Here is an 18,467-nt window from a genome sequence, read left to right as displayed (position 1 = left end):
AGGGGTGCAAGTTTGCAGACAGACTCTACTTCATTAGCTCCGAATCCTAGAACATTCATGCCTGATGGAGCCCATCAAGTAAGTCTTCTGCTCCAAACTCCTCATCTTACAGGTAAAACCTCACACCAGGAAGATTACCTGAATACTGATCAAGCAGTAGAATGCTGTGGAAAACAGGTCTCTTTGGTTCCCAGCCCGGTGCTGTTGTGTTTGGTTATATCCATAAAGATGGCATGGATATTGGATCATAGCCACTATCTGTGTGTTAACTTTTTCACAGCCACTGGAGAGAGGTTCTCAATTTTGTCCTTGAATCCAGACTCCAGTTCTACCTTTTAGGCTTACATCGATGGAAGACGTTGGTGAAGAAAGGTCATGCAACATATTTTAAGTGCTTACTTATTTAGTTGGAGTGTAGTTGCTTTACAATGTTGTCTCAGTTTCTGCTGCACAGCAAAGCGAATTAGCCATATATATACGTATATATATGGGATAGACTATATATGTTTGTATATATATACCCTCTTCCTTGTATTTCATGCAGCACGTTTTATTCTTTTTAATTGGAGTGTAGTTGCTTTACAATGTTGTGCTAGTTTCTGCTGTGCAGAAAAGTCAATCAGCCACATGTATACATATATTCCCTCTTCTTGGGTTTCACGCGTCACATTTTAATACCAGTAAGTGTGAGTGCGTGCGTGCTAAGCTGTTCCAGTCCTGTCCGGCCCTTTGCGACCCCAGGGACTGTAGCCCACCAGGCTCCTCTCTCCATGGGATCCTCCAGGCAAGAACATTTGAGTGGGGCGCCTTGCCGTCCTCCAGGGGTTCTTGCGGACTCAGGAATGGAACCTGCGTCTCTTACGTCTCCTGCCTCGGGAGGCGGGTTCTTCACCACTAGCGCCCCCTGGGGAGCTCAGTATCCGTAAGCAGGGTCAATAGCTCCCAACCTGAGCCTGGATGCATGCATTCTATCCTCCTTCCTGATGGCTTTGAGGATCACTGCCCATTCCGACGCTGGAAGCTCGCAGCTAAGGAGCGCTGTGGCTCTGAATTTACTGAAATGTTGAGCCCTCAACTGCTGCTGCAATCATGCCGTCCTGATTCCTCTCTGCCCCTGAGCCGTGAAAGCCCCGCCCCTGGGAACCGCCTGCTGGAGAAGTTACTGGTGCTTCTCGCGTGGCGGAGCAAGCACGTTGGCTCCTATCAGTTCCTTGAGAAGCAGTCAGCCCAGGCGACCCCCAGGGAGCGCAGTCGCAGGCCCCTGTGCTGGGGAGGAGCCTCCAGCGCTCTCACAGCAAACTTGGGGTGGTCACCGGCCGCCTCGCCTCACTGGTGCACAAGAGGGAGCGTGAGACGAAGAAAAGAGGGTCCCAAAGACGGCCGACTTTCAGGCTCGGTTAAACCATACGGCCAGTCTTGTTGCCTAGGTTATAAAGAAGCAGGTATCCGTTCTAAAGTTTCGATGAGTAAAATTCAAACAGCATTTTTTCAGGAAAGGAGCAGCTTCTGGCCAAGTTCAGCGAGCCGCTCCTCTTGGCCTTGGCGATGAGCTAGGAGGGCCGCCTGGTGGGAGGGGCGCCGGTGAGGGGGCGGTGGGAGGGGCAGCGGGTGGAGGCGGGGTGGGAGGGGCTGAGGTGGGAGGGCCGCTGGCGGGAGGGGGCGCCTGGTGGGCGGGGCGCCGGCGGGCGGGGCGCCTGGTGGGCGGGGCGCCGGCGGGCGGGGCGCCCGCGGCCCCGGGTAGCATCATGGCTACCCGATGGAGGCCTCGAACTTAGGTCCGCGGTCTGGGCCGGGCTGCTGTTCCAGGGTCTGTCTGACCAAAAGGAGGCGAAGTCCAGAAAGCTTCCCTTGAGTGACTGTCTCATCTGAGAAAACTGGGCTACCATCCCATCCAGACCTCCAAGAGCAAGAGAGGAAGGTATTTCATTTACTGTAGTATTTTTGGTGAATTGTTACCTTCACAAGGTAGGAACAGAAAACTGACTTTTGCCTTACTTTTATATTTGAAATTTCAAAAGTCATTATCAACCGCTTTTTCATTGTAGCAGACTTCAGAGTATCCGCCTGTGTTATTTTACCTATTTTTCACTTAGGATGCCAGCTACGCAAGCTTGAAAGTTGTCTGTTGCTAAAAGTTTTTCATTTTCTCACGTTCTCTTTATTCTGTTTTCAAAACTTTTCTTGGGCTTTAGCTCCTTTTTCACTCAGCTAGTATTCTAAACATTGTATGCTTGACAACTTTTGTCACTTTATTTTGAAAAAATGAAATTCTTCCTCTTTACTCCATTTCTTCCTTTTGAAGGAGAAGTTGACATTCAGAATGAAGTGGCTTTGCTCAAATAATTAAAAGACGGAAAGCTGCTTCCTGACTGCATGGAAATAGGACGTTTTTCCACACTGTCAAAATACAGTAGGAGCTAGAAAGCCTCCTGGACTTTCCCTGCTCCCATTCCTTCCTCCTTTGGGATTCCCACCGCCGGTCTGGTGGCCGGTCCTCTCCCAGCCTGCGGCCTTTTCTCCATGGCTGCAATCACGAGCTCCATGCTCTGACCCTCCTGCCGATCGCCCTCGGCAGCCCTGAGGTCACCGACAGGCCCCAAACCGCGGTGTGGATGGCTCAGCCTACACCGGTCTCCGCCCCACCCCCGGGTCCCCCTGCCTCTGGGTACCCTCTCCCCCAGGAAAGGGTCCCCGCGTCCGCCGAGCCCCTCGAATGGGAAGGTGAGCGTATCTGACACTTCAGTCCCTCCTGACCTCCCTCCGCTTCCAAACCCCACTGCCCTGCCCTCAGTTCACGAAGCCCCGGGTGGGTCTCCTCTGTTCACTCTGGCCCTCTCCAGTTGTGTCTCTGTTTTTGTGACAGGCTGGACTTTGTGAGCGCCAAAGAATTGATGCTTTTGAACTGTGGTGTTGGAGAAGACTCTTGAGAGTCCCTTGGACTGCAAGGAGATCCAACCAGTCCATTCTGAAGGAGATCAGCCCTGGGATTTCTTTGGAAGGAATGATGCTAAAGCTGAAGCTCCAGTACTTTAGCCACCTCATGCAAAGAGTTGACTCATTGGAAAAGACTCTGATGCTGGGAGGGATTGGGGACAGGAGGAGAAGGGGTCAACAGAGGCTGGATGGCATCACTGACTCGATGGACGTGAGTCTGAGTGAACTAGGTCTGGCGTGTTGCGATTCATGGGGTCGCAAAGAGTCGGACACGACTGAGCGACTGAACTGAACTGGACTGGACTGGACTGGACTGGACTTTGTAAACCACAAGTTGATCAGCACTTAAAAGTCTTCCCTTGCCTTCCTAGTACCTTCCGCATAACCCAAACCCTCCCCTAGGACATCTGAGGCCTTCAGCACTTGCTCCCAGGAGCCTCATCTTTCCCCACCTGCCGTCTCTCACCTTCCCTTCCTGGTGTGCCGGACCCCCTGGAGCCCAGCGTTCTCTTTCACTTTACCCATCAGCAGTGCAGACTAGACCCTTCAGCACTCAACCAGGCAACAGCTGGTCCGGAAGGCCAGCCCAAGGCAGCCAAGCAACACTGGGACCCTTACACATCATACAGGACTGACTTGGGTGTGCCAGCCTCCCCTGATCAGACTTCTTGAGGGCACAGAACTGTGCTTACCCGTTTCTGAAAACCTAGTGCCCTCCAGAGTGGTTGTTGTATCCACTAGAGAAGCTGTGAGCAAGATGACAATGGAGAATTTTTGCAGGGTCTCATGTGCCGGGCACAACATGGATGTTGTTGCCTGTATTGTTATATTTAATCCTAATTTTGACCATGTAAAGATATCTTCAACAGTTATCTGACACATAAAGAAAATAAAGATCAGCAAAGTTCAATGATGGAAGGTTATTGCGGTGGAAGCGGTAAGGTGACTTCTGAATCCCCTCCAGCAGAGGACTGACGGGCTCGCCTCCTGGCCGCGTTGCCTGTGGCTCTCCTCACCCCAGGACCGTGCCCTCTGGCTGGCAGCCGCACTCCGAGTGAGCACCACGGGGTCACCCGCACTCAGGCGCCGCTTCCTGGTGCCCTCGTGGAGTCAGCAAGGCCTCCCGTGAGACCGCACTGCCTCTCAGCTCTCTGTCTAATCCCTCCCTGGGGCACTGATGCCAAAGCCGGCCTTATTCAGCTTCCTGTTTTCTTTTCTGTCTCAGAGTCAGCTTCCCAGGGAGCCTCGCCAGGAGGAGTCTGGCAGCCAGAAGCTGATGGACCCCGGGGACCAGACGAGCGGCCCACCTCAGCGCTCTGCTTGTGGTTCCCTGGACTGCACCCCCTCCTGTGATAAACAGGCCTTTCTTTCCTCTGTATCCCTGGGACTCAGCACAGGTACTCAACAAGTATCTGTCAGTCATCCTTCGCTCTGTGTTCTGGCTTGGGTGCTTAGGCTCATTTGTTGACAGTTCTCGCCCCCAGAATCCTCACAATGAAGTCTGCTGCCTCGGGGGGGCAGGCAAATGATCTTCTAAACTCATGACGTAGGATCAGGTCAGGAGTGGTCAATTTAGTTGCTTCAAGCAATACCCAAACCCTCTAATGTTAGACTTTGTTTTCTTTATCAATGTTTTCAGAAACTCAAACATTTAGCAATTCCATTTCTCCTGCTTAAATAACAAGGCTGATCCAAGTCTTATTGATGGTATTAACTAAATATCTTTAAAGGCGTTGAGAACAGAATGTTTTAAGAGAAGGAGAAGTCCCGAGCGCTGACCCTGGGCCCGGAGGGCGTGTGCTCACACGCGTCCTGTCGTGCACGTTGTAACCGGCGCTGCGTGACTTCAGGCGCTGCGTGGCTTCAGGCGCTGCGTGACTTCAGGCGCTACGTGGCTTCAGGCGCTGCAGTCGTCAGAAGCCGCGGAGACGGCTCCGTGCCCCAGATCCTGCCCACAGGCATCTTCAGGAAAGAAGTGAGGGCGAAAGCAACTCACATGCCTTTGAGCCTTCGTTGGGAAACCTGATCTTGAGCTTGTCGATCTTGACCAAGAACTACAGAAGGGCTACCTTTTCCAGCAGGGACTCAGGGGAGCCAGTGTTTGAGCTATTATTGCCTCAGTCTTCTCAGCTAAAGTTTGCGTTCTTTCTCTGCAAAAAGCATACATGTTCATTAAAATAAAAACTGTCAGGAAATAATTAATATTAGAAATACACCAATCTGGCCCAGTTTCCCAGGAGCTTCTGATACAGTTTTAGGCTTATGTAATTTTGTTGTTTTGCACTGTCCGAAGTAAAATAATCTTGATCTTGTTGTTTAGTCGCTAAGTCATGTCTGACTCTTTGGGGACAAAATAACCTTCCGGGAGATACGCTAGTAGGACGCCTGCACCTTTTTTCTCAGTCTGGACCTCTGCTGCCCTCTACAGCCAAGGAAAGACAAACAATGGTCTTTTCTTAGGTTCTACTTGTCTGGAACTTTTTTTTTTTTCTTTTTTTAAGGATTTTATGCCCTTGTCATCTTGTGAGGAAGCACTTGTATCAGCAGAAATACAGGGAAGACGTTAAGGATATAGGTATTGAACTAAGTGAAAGCGTTAGTCTGTCAGTTGTAGCCAAGTCTTTGCAGCCCCGTGGACTGTAGCCTGACAGGCTCCTCTGTCCATGAGGTTTCCCAGGCAAGAACGCTGGAGTGGGTTGCCATCCCTTCTCCAGGGGATCTTCCCGACCCAGGGATGGAACCCACATCTCCTACATTGCAGGAAGATTCATTCTTTACCATCTGAGCCACCAAGGAAACTTGATTTCAAATTCTTCATCCTAATTAGCAATTGTATGACCTCAGAAAGTTGCTTCATCTTTTTGAGCCACTTTCAGATTTATTAATGACTACATATATTAATTAATTAATATCTAATTCAAAGCCATGTTTTACAAACTAGCAAAATACTGAATAAGACCTTTTGCACTCAGTTGGCATAGAATTAGCACATGGCAGATGGTGACAAGTGATACCTAAATTGCCTCTGTTGCTTTGAGAATTGGCAAGAGGAGAAAGAAAGTAATTATTAAGCATTAATTTTGTACCAGGTACTGTACCAGTTTTACATATATATTCCCATTTAATTCTCATGATAATCCAGTGATATCAAGGATATAGTCTTCCTATTATATCAAAAAGGTATTTCAGCCTCAGAGAAGTTAAGAAACTTTCCCAAGGTCACAGAGCTGGACTGTGACCTACCTAAGAGCAGGATCTGTGTCTTGCTTAAACTCACAATATCTATAATTAAGTAGTCTTTGGTGCAAGAATATATGAAAAAATGAATAATCTGGGGAATGCATAAGGTAAATATGAACCTTATTTCCCATGCAGTGCAGACTGCAGATGTCTCACTCAAGGAAACAGGAGTCTTGCTGGAATGTTAGCAAACCACGTGGACTGTGATTCTGCTTTCATAAAAGGCACAGAGAGCGCTGCACACCACTTTGTGCAAGATAGTTTGTTTTATACAACATATTTTAGTTCCAAGTACTTAAGGAAATCTGTGTTCAATTATTAACTGACTACTAGTGGAACAGAGACTTCACTGGACACACACAGCAGAGACCACAGACCAAAAAAAATGAGTTCAGAAAAGTAAGCAAGCAAACACATTCAAGAAACAACAAACACTGCGGGAAGGATTATAATAGTCACATGTATGATATCAGAATGCCCTGTTTCCAACAACAGCAAAGTAATATGACACACAAATAAGACAGTGCGCTCCAACCACAAGGGGGGAGCAGTCAGTAGACACTGTCCCCAACCAAACCAGCTGCTGGGCTTTTAGACAGATAGTTTAAACTGGCTATTAAAAATATCTTCAAACAGCTAAAACTTCTAAAACACTAGAGGAAATCATGAGAATAATTTCTCACCAATAGGAAATATCAACGAAGAGAGAGATTTCATGAAAAAAGACCTAAATGGAAATTCGGAAGTTGAAAAACACAATATAATAACAAATGAAAATTCACTAGAGGAAATCAGCAACAATCGAGCAGGCAGAGAGAAGCAATCAGTGGACTTGAAGACAGACCAATTAAGATTATCTAGTCTGAAAAGAAAAAAAATGGGGAAAGAAATGAACAGAGCATAAGAGACCTGTGTGAGGCCAGCAAGCAAAGAGACGTGTGTAATTGGGTGCCCAGGTAGTGAGAGAGAGAGGAAGAGGAAGGAGCAGAAAGAATATTTGAAAAAATAATGACAAATACTTCCCAACTTTGATGAAAGATATGAATCAACAAATCCAAGAAGCTCAATGAAACTCAAGTTGGAAAAACTCAAAACCTCTACACACATTTTAATCAAATTGTCTAAAGACAATCTTTAAAGTAGCAGGACAGAAGAGACTCATCACATATAAAGAATCCTCCATAAGATTAACAGCTGTTTTCTCATAAAAAACCATGGTGCCCAGAAGAAAGTAGCATATTCAAATTTTTAGGAGAAAAAAATTGTTATCCAAAATTTTTAACTAGCAAAACTATTCTTTAAAAAAAAATGGAGGAGAAATTAAGAACTCCCTAATAAAGAAAAACTGAAAGAATTCGTTGTTAGTAGACCTGCCTCACAAGACACGCTAAAAGGAGACCTTCAAGCAGTAATGAAAGGACACCAGAGAGGAATCTGAACCAACACAAATAATAAAGAACAGCAGTAAAGGTGCCTGCACAGGCAAATGTTAGCCAGTGTGAGGATTTCTACTTGTGACTCCTCTTTTTTCCATTTTATTTAAAAGACAAGTGTAATCACTACAAGTCTGTGTTTATGGGCACACATGCCTAAAGATGGAGTTTATGCACTGTAAAGGAAGATGGGAGATATATAGAAGCAAAGCTTTATATAATATTGAAGTTGTTTGTATTAATTTAAACTAGTTTGTTATAATTAAAGTGTTATTTGTAATCCCCAAGGAAAAGCACTAAGAAAATAAATTACATAGTGAAAGAAGCTGCGGGAGAATTAAAATAGTACACTACAGTGTATTTATTTGCTAGCTATTTATTACCTTTTGGAAAGAAGGAAGTAATGGAGAAATTAAGGGAAAAAAGACATAAGACATAAATTATAGAAAACAAGCACCAAAATGGCAAATATAGTAAATACATTACATATGAACGACTGAGCTCTCCAACTAAAAGGCAGAGATCAGGGAATGGATTTAAAAAAAGAAATATGTAATTTTATGCTATCTACAAAAGACTCACGGTAGATTCAAGCACAAATATAGATTGAGAATAAAAAGATGGGAAAAGATACTCTATGCAAAATGTAATCAAAAGAGAGCCGAGGAGAGTAGCTAATACAAACACCAGGCAAAGTAGACTTTGAGACAAAGATGTCAATATGGAAGTGACGCCAGGAAAACTCAGGTGAACCTCTAGCCCCTCGGTGACTAGCGCTTGGGATAGAGGGCACAGCTGGACTGCAACTGCAGGACTGCTTCAGCTTTAATCCCCATGCTGACTCAGAGCTCAGAGGACAGTGTTTAGTAAATACCAGGTGATTGGATGAATAAATGTATATGAGCAATATAAGTCATTCTCTCATAGAAAGGATAGTTGAAGCTATAATTTAAAATGATACCTACAAATAGTAAAGACAAGAGAGAGCAAAAAACTGAGTTATTAAAGATCTGGGAAAGATTCACATTTATGAGTCAGGAAGAAGACAGCCCTCCAAAGAGAAAAGGATGCAAGAGCTGGGACTGAGGGAGCACAGGAGGATTGTGGAGGGCGAGGAGCCGCAGACTTTCCAAAGAGTCCGGGACACACACACTGTATTAATGTAGAGAGTGAGTGTGACTTCTGGAGAAGGTGACCCACTCCAGTGTTCTTGCCTGGGGAATCCCATGGACAGGGGAGCCTGGTGGGCTGCAGTCCACGGGGTTGCAAAGAGTCAGACATGACTGCAGCTATACATGTCTTAACACACGTGTATAATTCGTACATGAGCATATATGATCCACTTAGACACATTTCAGATATATAAACATGTCACAGAAAAGCATGCCACACGCCATCCACATGTCACCCTTTCGGTGCTTCACAGAGAATTCTGAATTGGAGACTCTGGATGCTGAAAAGGAACATTTAACCCTCCCGATAGCATAAGTAATAGTGTATAGACAGCCTTCAGTAGCCTGTGAATATCAGAACTGTTCAGGAGGATTCACAATCGGAGGCATTGCCTACTTGCTCAGCATTTGAACACCTCTCTTCTGAAGAGCAGTTTTACTGTTTTGCCCTGTCTGTGCTCCGTCAATATACACTGTCTTCTTTTTCCAGAACAATAGCTCCAAGGTCTTGTATAAAATGCAATAAAACTTCTGGCCAGCCAGGAAACAAATGATGTAAAGTAAATTTGAAGTTGGAGTATTTTAGCTAATTTAAGAAATACTGTGGATCACAACAGTCTGGAAAATTCTTGAAGAGAGCGGAATACCCAACCACCTTACTTGTCTCCTGAGAAAACTATATGTAGATCGAGAAGCAACAGTTAGAACCAGAAATGGAGCAACTGACTGGTTCCAAATTGGGGAAGGAGGATGACAAGGCTGTACATTGTCACCTGCTTATTGATTTTATATGCAGAGTGCGTGCTAAGCCACTCAGTTGGGTCCTACTCTTTGCAACCCCATGGACTGTAGCCGCCAGGCTCCTCTGTCCATGGGATTCTCCAGGCAGGAACACTGGAGCGGGTTGTCATGCTCTCCTCCAGGGGATCTTCCCAGCCCAGGGATCGAACCTGAGACTCCTACCACTCCTGCATTGCAGGCCGATTCTTAGCTGCTGAGCCATCTGAGAAGCCCGTTATATGCAGAATGCATCCTGCAAAACGCCAAGTTGCATGAATCCCAGGCTGGAATTAAGATTTCCCAGAGAAACATCAACAACCACAAGTGCAAGTGATACCCCTGTAACGAACTACAGAGCCTCTTGATGAAGGTGAAAGAGGAGAGTGAAAAAGCTGGCTTGCAACTCAACGTTCGAAAAACTAAGATCGTGGCATCCAGTCCCATCACTTAATAGCAAACAGAACAGGCAAAAGTGGAAGCAGTGACAGACTATTTTCTTGAGCTCCCAAATCATCGCAGATGGTAACTGTAGCAATGAAATTAAAAGACACTTGTTCCTTGGAGGGAGAGCTATGACAAACCTGGACAGCATATATTAAAAAGCAGAGACATTACTTTACTGACAAAGATCCCTATAGTCAAAACAACGGTTTTTCCAGTAGTCATGTACGGATGTGAGATTTGGACCATAAATTAGAAGGCTGAATGCTGGAGAATTGATGCTTTCAAATTGACGTACAGGAGAAGGCTCTTGAGAGTCCCTTGGACACCAAGAAGATCAAACCATTCAATCCTAAAAGAAATCAACCCTGAATATTTATTGGCAGGACTATCGCTAAAGCTGAAGCTTCAATACATTGGCCTGTTGGAAAGAGTGACTTATTAGAAAAGACCCTAGTGCTGGGCAAGATTGAAGGCAGGAGGAGATGGTTGTATGGCATCACCTACTCAATGGACATGAATTTGAGCAAACTCTGGAAGGTAGTGGAGGACAGAGGAGCCTGGCATGCCAAGTCCAAGTCAAAAAGAGGCAGCCATTGCTTAGCAACTGAACAGCGATAAGAAATACTTTCTCCAGCAGAAACATCAGTATGTCTCTTAAACTGAAGAAACGAAAAGAAGTAGAGACATGACCTAGACTTTGACCAACAATTTATAGGCTGGTTCCACTGGGCTATAATGTGATGCTACCAAGGTGTCCTTGCTGGTCCTAGCTTCTCTGGAATTTTTCCTTTCTCTTTTTCTTCTTTCTTGCTTGGACTCCTAACTTTAACAGATTATTCTGTTTGTTTTAGTAAGACACAGACGATTGCAGTGTGTAAAGTACCTACTACTCCAGTTTCTACTAAATAAATCAGTGCTCAGACTCAGTGTTTGCCAAGAAGGAGGAAATGCTGCAGTTCAAACTGAATCATTCTCAGTGGGTGCGTGGGCATTTGCTGTTTGAGGTGGTGTTTTAGATTGAGAAGGCCAACATCCATTCCGTCTTCTTCAGGTAAGAGAACCTCGATTATGCTTTAGCAAACCTCCCTTCCTGCTTCTCAGCTCAAGAGCATCCAGGGAGCTTGGCCAATTAAATATCCTGGCTTTGAAATTTGTTCCTGAACGGAATAACAGCTTCTTCAGAACGGCCACAGCTTACCTTTCCTTGCTGTGGGGACTGAGAAGATGGAGTCCCTTAGTCTGAGCTCCAGAGTCTCTGGCTCCTAACATCCTCTGATTTGCATTTCCCGCATTTTCTTTGATTATGGGAACTGTCTCCAGATCACTTCTAAAAAGTCTTAAGTTATGCTGAACGGGTTGCATGCATGCAGGCTCAGTTGCTCCAGTCGGGTCTGACTCTTTGTGACCCCGTGGACTGGGGCCCTCCAGGCTCCTCTGTCCATGGGATTGTCCGGGCAGGAACACTGGAGTGGGCTGCCATGCCCTCCTGCAGGGGATCTTCCCGACCCAGGGATCAAACCTGTCTCCTGCACTGGCTGGTGGATTCTTTACCACTGAGCCATCAAGTGTTTCTTATAACCAAAAAGAAGGAAAAAAAACCTGAGTGATATATTGGAAAACACTTTATTTAAAAATGCAAAACAGCCGTGACCAAATGGAGATCCACCCCTGAGGTACCACTGAGTTGCAGTGAGACCAGTTCTTAGCAAACATCCCAGACTTCGTAACTTCCAAACAGAAGTTTTTCCATTCTAAGATGCCTCGCTGGAAACATATTTAGCTGGCTGATTAGTACCTTTATTCTTTCCAATACCTCTTCAATCTAAGGATGATTTACTTTTATACCTTCTCTCTCATTTCTTTCACTCCTTCCTTATTGTCAACAGAGGGGCAACTTTATGCTTTTATTTCAGTGTATTTTGTTTGTTTTCAGAATAAGAGGTCACCTTCTACAGAATGTGTTCCATTTTGAACACAGGCATTTTAGTACTTCAGATCCACCTGTGCACTCATCGATAATGAGAAACTGGTCTTCTTGCCCAAGGCTAACCAATAGAAATAGAATGTGAACCACATACGTAATTTTTAATTTCCAAGTAGCCACATTTTAAAATGGTGAAAAGAAACAGCTGAAATTAATTTTAATAATATATTTTACTTAATACATTTAAAACTATTTCAACATAAACTCTATATGAAGGTATTAATAAGATATTCTACAATCTTTTTATACTCAATCTTTGAAATCCAATGTATGTTTTACACTCAGAGCACATCTCAATTCAGATGCAAATGTTAATTAGAAAGACCTGTTCTGTGTAGGGCTTCCCAAGTGGCTCAGTGGTAAAGAAACTTCCTGCCAATCTGGGAGACGCTGGAGACCCTGGTTCAATCTCTGGGTTGGGAAGATCCCCTGGAGGAGGAAATGACAACCCAGTCCAGTATTCTTGCCTCCAGAATCCCACAGATGGAGGAGCCCAGCGGGCTACAGTCCATGGGGTCGCAAGAGTCGTACACGACTGAAGTGATTTAGCACGCATGCACACAAGCTTCACTGAACTGTAGATTTATTGTTTTCAGCAAGCTTGGAAATTTCTCAGCCATTATTTCTACAAAAGTTTTTTTCTATCCTATTCCATTCCCTACCCCAAAAAAGCCCCTTCCCCCCAAAATTCATCCAGTCTACCACCAAAATTCCAGACTTCAATAACCCGCATGTTAGACAGCTTAATGTGGTCTCAAAGCTTATTCTTGCTTTATTTTTCCCATTTTTTCTCTTTAGCATTTTATTTAGGGTAATTTCTGTTGCTATGTCTCTAAGTTTACTAACCTTTTCCTCTGCAGTGTCTAATCTGTCGTTACTCCCACCATCTTCTATATTTTCATCTCAGATATTTTTCATCCCTAGAGTTTCAGTTTGCGTCTTTTTTATTATATCTGCCATTTCTCGCTTCGTTGTGATCATGTTTGTCTCTTCTTTTCCAAACATATGGAGTATATTTACTGTAGCAGTTTTATGAAGAATATATGTTTAGTAGCCGTCTTACTATCCCTTGCCTTTAAATTCCGTCTTCTGGGTCCCTTCTGAGTCCATTCCTACCGTGTGACTTTCTCCTGGTTTGGGGTTGCATTTTTCTGCTTCTTTGCATGCCTGAAATTTTCTCACTGGATGCCAGGCTTTGGGGATGTTATCTGTTGTTGAGTGCCAGTTTTAATTGTCTGTTGTTACTACTTATTAGCTTTTCTATTCCTTTACGCACTGGGGGTTTTGCTCTGGGATGCAGTGAAGTTCCTTGGAATTGTTTCATCCTTTTGAAACTGGCTTTTAACCTTTCTGTGGCACTTTCCTGGTAGCTTAGACAGTAAAGAATCTGCCTGCAATGCGGAAGACTTGGGTTTGATCCCCGGATCAGTAAGATCCCCTGAGGAAGTGAATGGCTAACCACTCCAGTATTCTTGCCTGGAGAATCCCATGGACGGAGGAGCCTGGGGCTACAGTTCATGGGGTCACAGAGGCAGACACCGCTGAGTGACTAACACTTTCACTTTTAAGCTTTTTAGGGTGGACCCAGAAGAGCCTTTAGCCTAGGCATAATTTGACCTTACTAATGAGGCAATATCCTTCCAAGGACTCAATCTGATACCCTTTGGTAGGAGGTCTTCCCCATGGCTGATGGAGACACGTTCCCCTGCCCCGTGTGAGCTCGGGACTGACCTGCTTGCTTCTTTCCAGTGGTCCCTCCTGTGACAGTCACTTCCTCAGACAGGTATACAGACCAGTTCTGAGCCAAAAACTTGGAAGGGGCCTCTCTGCGGATTTCCAGCACGCTCCCCCCTCTCCGTGCAGCACCCTCCTTTCCAGAAGCCTCCCCCTCGGATTTCCTCCCTCGGTAAGCCCCCCAGGCTCCGTGAGGCCACGAGCGGGGAACCAGAGTCCGCCTTTCATCTGTCCGCCTCCTCTCTGCTGCCTTCCGTCCAGTGTCTGAAAACCGCTGCTTCATATATTCCGTCCAGTTTTCCGGTTATGTGACAGAAGAAGGTAAATCCAGTTCCTGTTATTCTATCATGACCCAAAGAGGTAAAAATAGTCTTCCATGTAATAGTGACAAACCTTTATTAAGTGACAGCTGCACGAGAGAGGCTGTGCAGAGATGCACGGATGGACTGAATGGGCGGAGACACAGTGCCTGCCCTCCAGGCAGCACGCGCAGCAGGGAGGAGCCCCTTTGAGGATCACCGCCTCCTCGTGGCAGAGGGCCTTGAGGAACTCAGTGATGCTGAGAGCCGTGCGGGTCACGCCACCCGAGTCGGACGGGTGGCACTCGAGTTCTGCCGAAACGCGGCCCATCGGAGGAGGGAACGGGGGCCACGCTGGTGTTCCTGCCACGAGGACCCCACGAGACGGACCGTGGGATTGCAGAGAGTTGGCACGACTGAGGGACTGACGCACAGCAGCAAAGGAGAGGAAAAGCAGTAAGAGCGCTCATGGAAGGAAACGCGCAACATACACCGTGATGGGCGGCAGGGCAGAAAGCAGACGGCTACGGAAGCATTTAGAAGGAAGACCTGAGTTAGTCTGCAATGAGGGAAATATTGCCCGAAACAAAGGACGGTTTAACTGGGACTGAAGAGCTAAGTAAGGTGTGGTGTCTGTGCTGCGGGGGTAGAAAGACTGCTGAGGACTTCACACGCAAAAGGCCTGTGGCAGCACAGAAGCGTCAGCCCTTAGATTTCTCAGTGGGAAAACACAGACTGAGCTTACGGCCTGCCTAGCTGTACCGTGTCCGTGGCGGAGCGGGAAGCAGGGTCCAGAACTCCTCCCTCCAAGTCTAGTGTTGTCTCCATCCCACTGGCGCTTGTATTCCCTGAGCTAATGCTGGGAATTGCTAGACCATTCTCTATAATGACATTTCTCATTTTATGGCCCATGACACGTTATGGGCAACACATAATTCTGAATTTTACTTCCCATTTAAAAATCATTATGGCCAAATTGTATCTAAGATATATTTTTAATTGCCTATATTTTTATGTATTTGCAAAGAATATGACACAAATTGTAAATAAATGTACAAGAGAGCCCAAAACAGAAAAGAACGAACACACACATTTAGCACATTGAAGCCATAATAACATCATAATGGCCTGGGAACGGTAATGCAGCTCCCTAAGTGGCTAAACAACACCCAGGAGAGGCCCGCTCAGCAGTGGAAGCTGTTAGCGCTTTCAGACATGTTGGGAAATGTAGCCATTGCCCCATTCCAAGCGTAACTGGCATAATAAATGTCAATTAAAACGCCTTTAAGATTTTAAATTGCAAAACTCAGTGAAACTATTTATGTGTAAACTCACACAAGACTTCTTTACAAGAAGCCTCTCCTATGAAAAGTTGTATTTCTTGTACATTTACCGTGGGCTACAACTCTCCTAACATGGACACTCACTGCAAACCTGCCTTCGCACAGGGAGGAAAGTTCAGAACATGTCACTCTGAAGTGGCTGATAGTTGATTATATGTTTTACATGTTAATAGGATTCAGTTTCTTTTCAACAAATACATAGAGAGTACCAACGACATGCCAGGACTGGAAATACAGCAGGGAAGAAGGTAGAATGGTCCCTCCTATCGGGAGGAAGAGATCCTCCAAAGCGCTACCGGGAAGTCCCTTTTCATCTTAAAGGGATCCTAAAGCTACACATGACTCCTTTAACTTTTACCTATGAGGCTTAAAAGACAATCATTCATCCAGTATAAATATAAAACAATCTGTGTTAGCTTCTGTATTTGGCAAAAACATCTTCATGTCTTATATACAGCTGCATCCAAAACTTCCGTTCTAAGTAGCCCAAGCTGCCAAATGTTGGATGTCATCATCCTCTCTGCCTGTCCTCCTAGAAGATGCTGGAACAAAAAAAAAAAAAGGATAAAAATCAGTCACTGGTGACATTCACACCTTCAGCACAGAAAACAAATTAGAATTATTCATTAAAAGGTGTATGTTTCTGAAATGGAAAATAGTGCTGAAGAGACGTGTGTGCTAAGTCGCTTCAGTCGTGTCCGACTCTTTGCGACCCCACGGACCCAGCTCCTGTGTCCATGGGACTCTGCAGGCAGGAACACTGGAGTGGGCTGCCATGCCCTCCTCCAGGGGATCTTCCCAGCCCGGGGACAAACCTGCGTCTCTTCCATATCCTGCATAGCAGGCAGGCTCTTTACCACTAGTGCCACCTGGAAGCCCAGGCATGCTCACTACTCTTGAGAGTCTCTTTTTTCTTGGCTGTGCAGGGCCTGAGGAATCTTACTTCCCTGACCAGGAATCAAACCCACACCCCGCAGTGGAGGTGCTGAGTCTGAACCACTAGGTCGCCCGGGAAGTCTACGGGAGAGGTCCTCCTGAGATGGGCCTGGCCATGACTTCAGGTCAGTATTTGACCACGGGCACTTCGGTGAGGCACAGACCTGCTCGAGAGCGGTGTGCCGAGGACGCGCCGGGCATCCTGCCCGACCCTCTGTCCGGCTGAGCTGGGAGCGAGGAAGAAGGTGCATTCGGGAGTCGGATATTTGTCATCTTCTTATTTAATTCTTCCTGCTCCAGTTCTTCAAGTTCTGCCATCAGCTCATCCTGAACATAGGAGAAAGAAAGAATTATGGAGTTAACGTTTCAAGACGTGGGTTTCCTCAAACACAATAACAAAAACATCTGCTACCCAATTGATATGTGAGAATCCAGTGAAATGGAATATTTATTTAAAGACTAAGTCTTTTTTGCAACACTGAGCAATAATTAAAATATGAATATTTGGGGCTGTGCAAATTTGTTGTAGCTAATCTTATAATACTTCAGTCAACATTTTTTTTAAGTAATTTGTGCTAGCTGAATATATAACCTCCAGAGCTTCTAGAAAATTTACACTTTGCCTGTCATTTTTGCAATGTAACTTTTATGTTCTACTGTTAAGAATTCAGAATCTGTGAAACTTTAATTAAAGGAAATATATATTTTCATTTTGGCTAATGCTACTGAAAATAAACCAGATATAGCAAAACCTTAACATACCAAACGTAAAAAGTATCAAGGATACTATGGCTCCTTTGTTAAATTACCAGAGCCGATGAAAACCATGCTGTGTGTTTGAGTTAAGGATAACTCCAGGTGGGTACACTGTATTTCCTTCTGTTAGCAATAGTCCCAGACAGTCTGGCTTAATCTTAAATTACTCTGTCCCAAGAACATTAGAAAAGCAAGTCCGGTTTGAGACTTTGAGGGTAAAAGCCACCTTATGACAGACATGATATGGCTTGAGATGACTAGTTCAGGTCTAACTGGCCCCAAGAGTCCTCAGGTTGAGCCCAAGCCCCTGAGAGAGGTTGGGAGTCAAAACTAAACTTGCCATCATTATAATTCTGAGGCCATTGTCATGAGCAATGACCTAAGACATTCATATTCCACCAAGGATTTTTCTTCATTTATTCATTTGGCACTGAACAAATTTATCGAGAGCTCACTCCAGGCCAGGCATGAACTCCGGGCTCCAGAGACAAAGTCCAATCAACAGTCCCTACATTTAAGGAGCTTTCTGGAATGCAGGAGAAAGGCTCACAAACAATTATTCTATCTTAAGATGAGAGTAACAATACTAAGGCCAAGAGTGGAGATCTTGAAGCCAAGCACAACATTGGATCAAGTCAGCATGTATCAGACATACAGCGAGCTGAGCTGTCTGGGAACCGTTTTATCTACCTCAAAAAAGGAAATAAACACGAAAATGTACAGCAGGAGGCGCTGTGAAATAGTGCCTCAGGCTAGTTGCTGGCTTTACAGTCCTCCACAGGCTGAAGGAATAAAATACCTTCAGAATGAATATTCTGACATCCTGTTTCTGCTAAAAGAACAATTAGGAACGAATATAGCAAGCGCAGCAATAGCAGAACACGCTGCCCTGCGCTGAAGGTGCGCCCAGGGCCGCCAGCAGTGCTTGACGGTCATTAACAGCACTGAAAAGATCGCTAGTTCCTATAACAAATATGCGAGCACAGATTAATCATTTCCATCACTTTCAGACTTCAGGTAGCAAACACATATTCGTTCGTTGATAAAAGCATTTTAGAATTTAAGGGACTGCAGAATAGTCTACTGATCGTCATGTTCATTTTATAAATGAGAAAACTGAGGGTCCGAAAGTGAAGGGGCCTCGCAGGGCTCAGCGGCCCGCGGCAGAGCGGGGCGTCCCCGCGGGCCCAGGGCCCCCGCAGCGCGCCTACAGCCCCCGGGTGCCCACTAGCCCGCCAGCGGCAGGGCGCTTCTGCGAAGGGCCGGACCGCGCCGCCTCCGGCGCTGCAGGCCGCGGCCGGCCCCTGGCGAGCGGCCGTCTGCGTGCTGCTGCGGTTGCCCGCAGTGCTTTAAACATAGGAAAACCATCTTGCTTCACGGGCCAAACAAAAACCGAGCTCGGGAAAGATCTG

General features: G+C 45.7%; 1 protein-coding gene across 1 annotated transcript in view; it reads right to left on the bottom strand.

Annotated features, from left to right (window-relative positions):
* CHMP4C (charged multivesicular body protein 4C) overlaps window positions 14,101-18,467 on the bottom strand; it is a 32,477-nt gene continuing 28,110 nt past the window's right edge. The window contains exons 4-5 of the mRNA XM_005689327.3: window positions 16,464-16,626; window positions 14,101-15,905 (exon numbers count right to left, since the gene is read on the bottom strand). Coding sequence (XP_005689384.2) covers window positions 15,841-15,905; window positions 16,464-16,626 — 228 coding nt within the window. The 3' untranslated portion in view covers window positions 14,101-15,840. The remainder of the gene's footprint in view (window positions 15,906-16,463; window positions 16,627-18,467) is intronic.

Source organism: Capra hircus, chromosome 14, assembly GCF_001704415.2.
Source record: "Capra hircus breed San Clemente chromosome 14, ASM170441v1, whole genome shotgun sequence".
Lineage (NCBI taxonomy): Eukaryota > Metazoa > Chordata > Mammalia > Artiodactyla > Bovidae > Capra > Capra hircus.
This window is presented reverse-complemented; position numbering and strand designations above follow the sequence as displayed.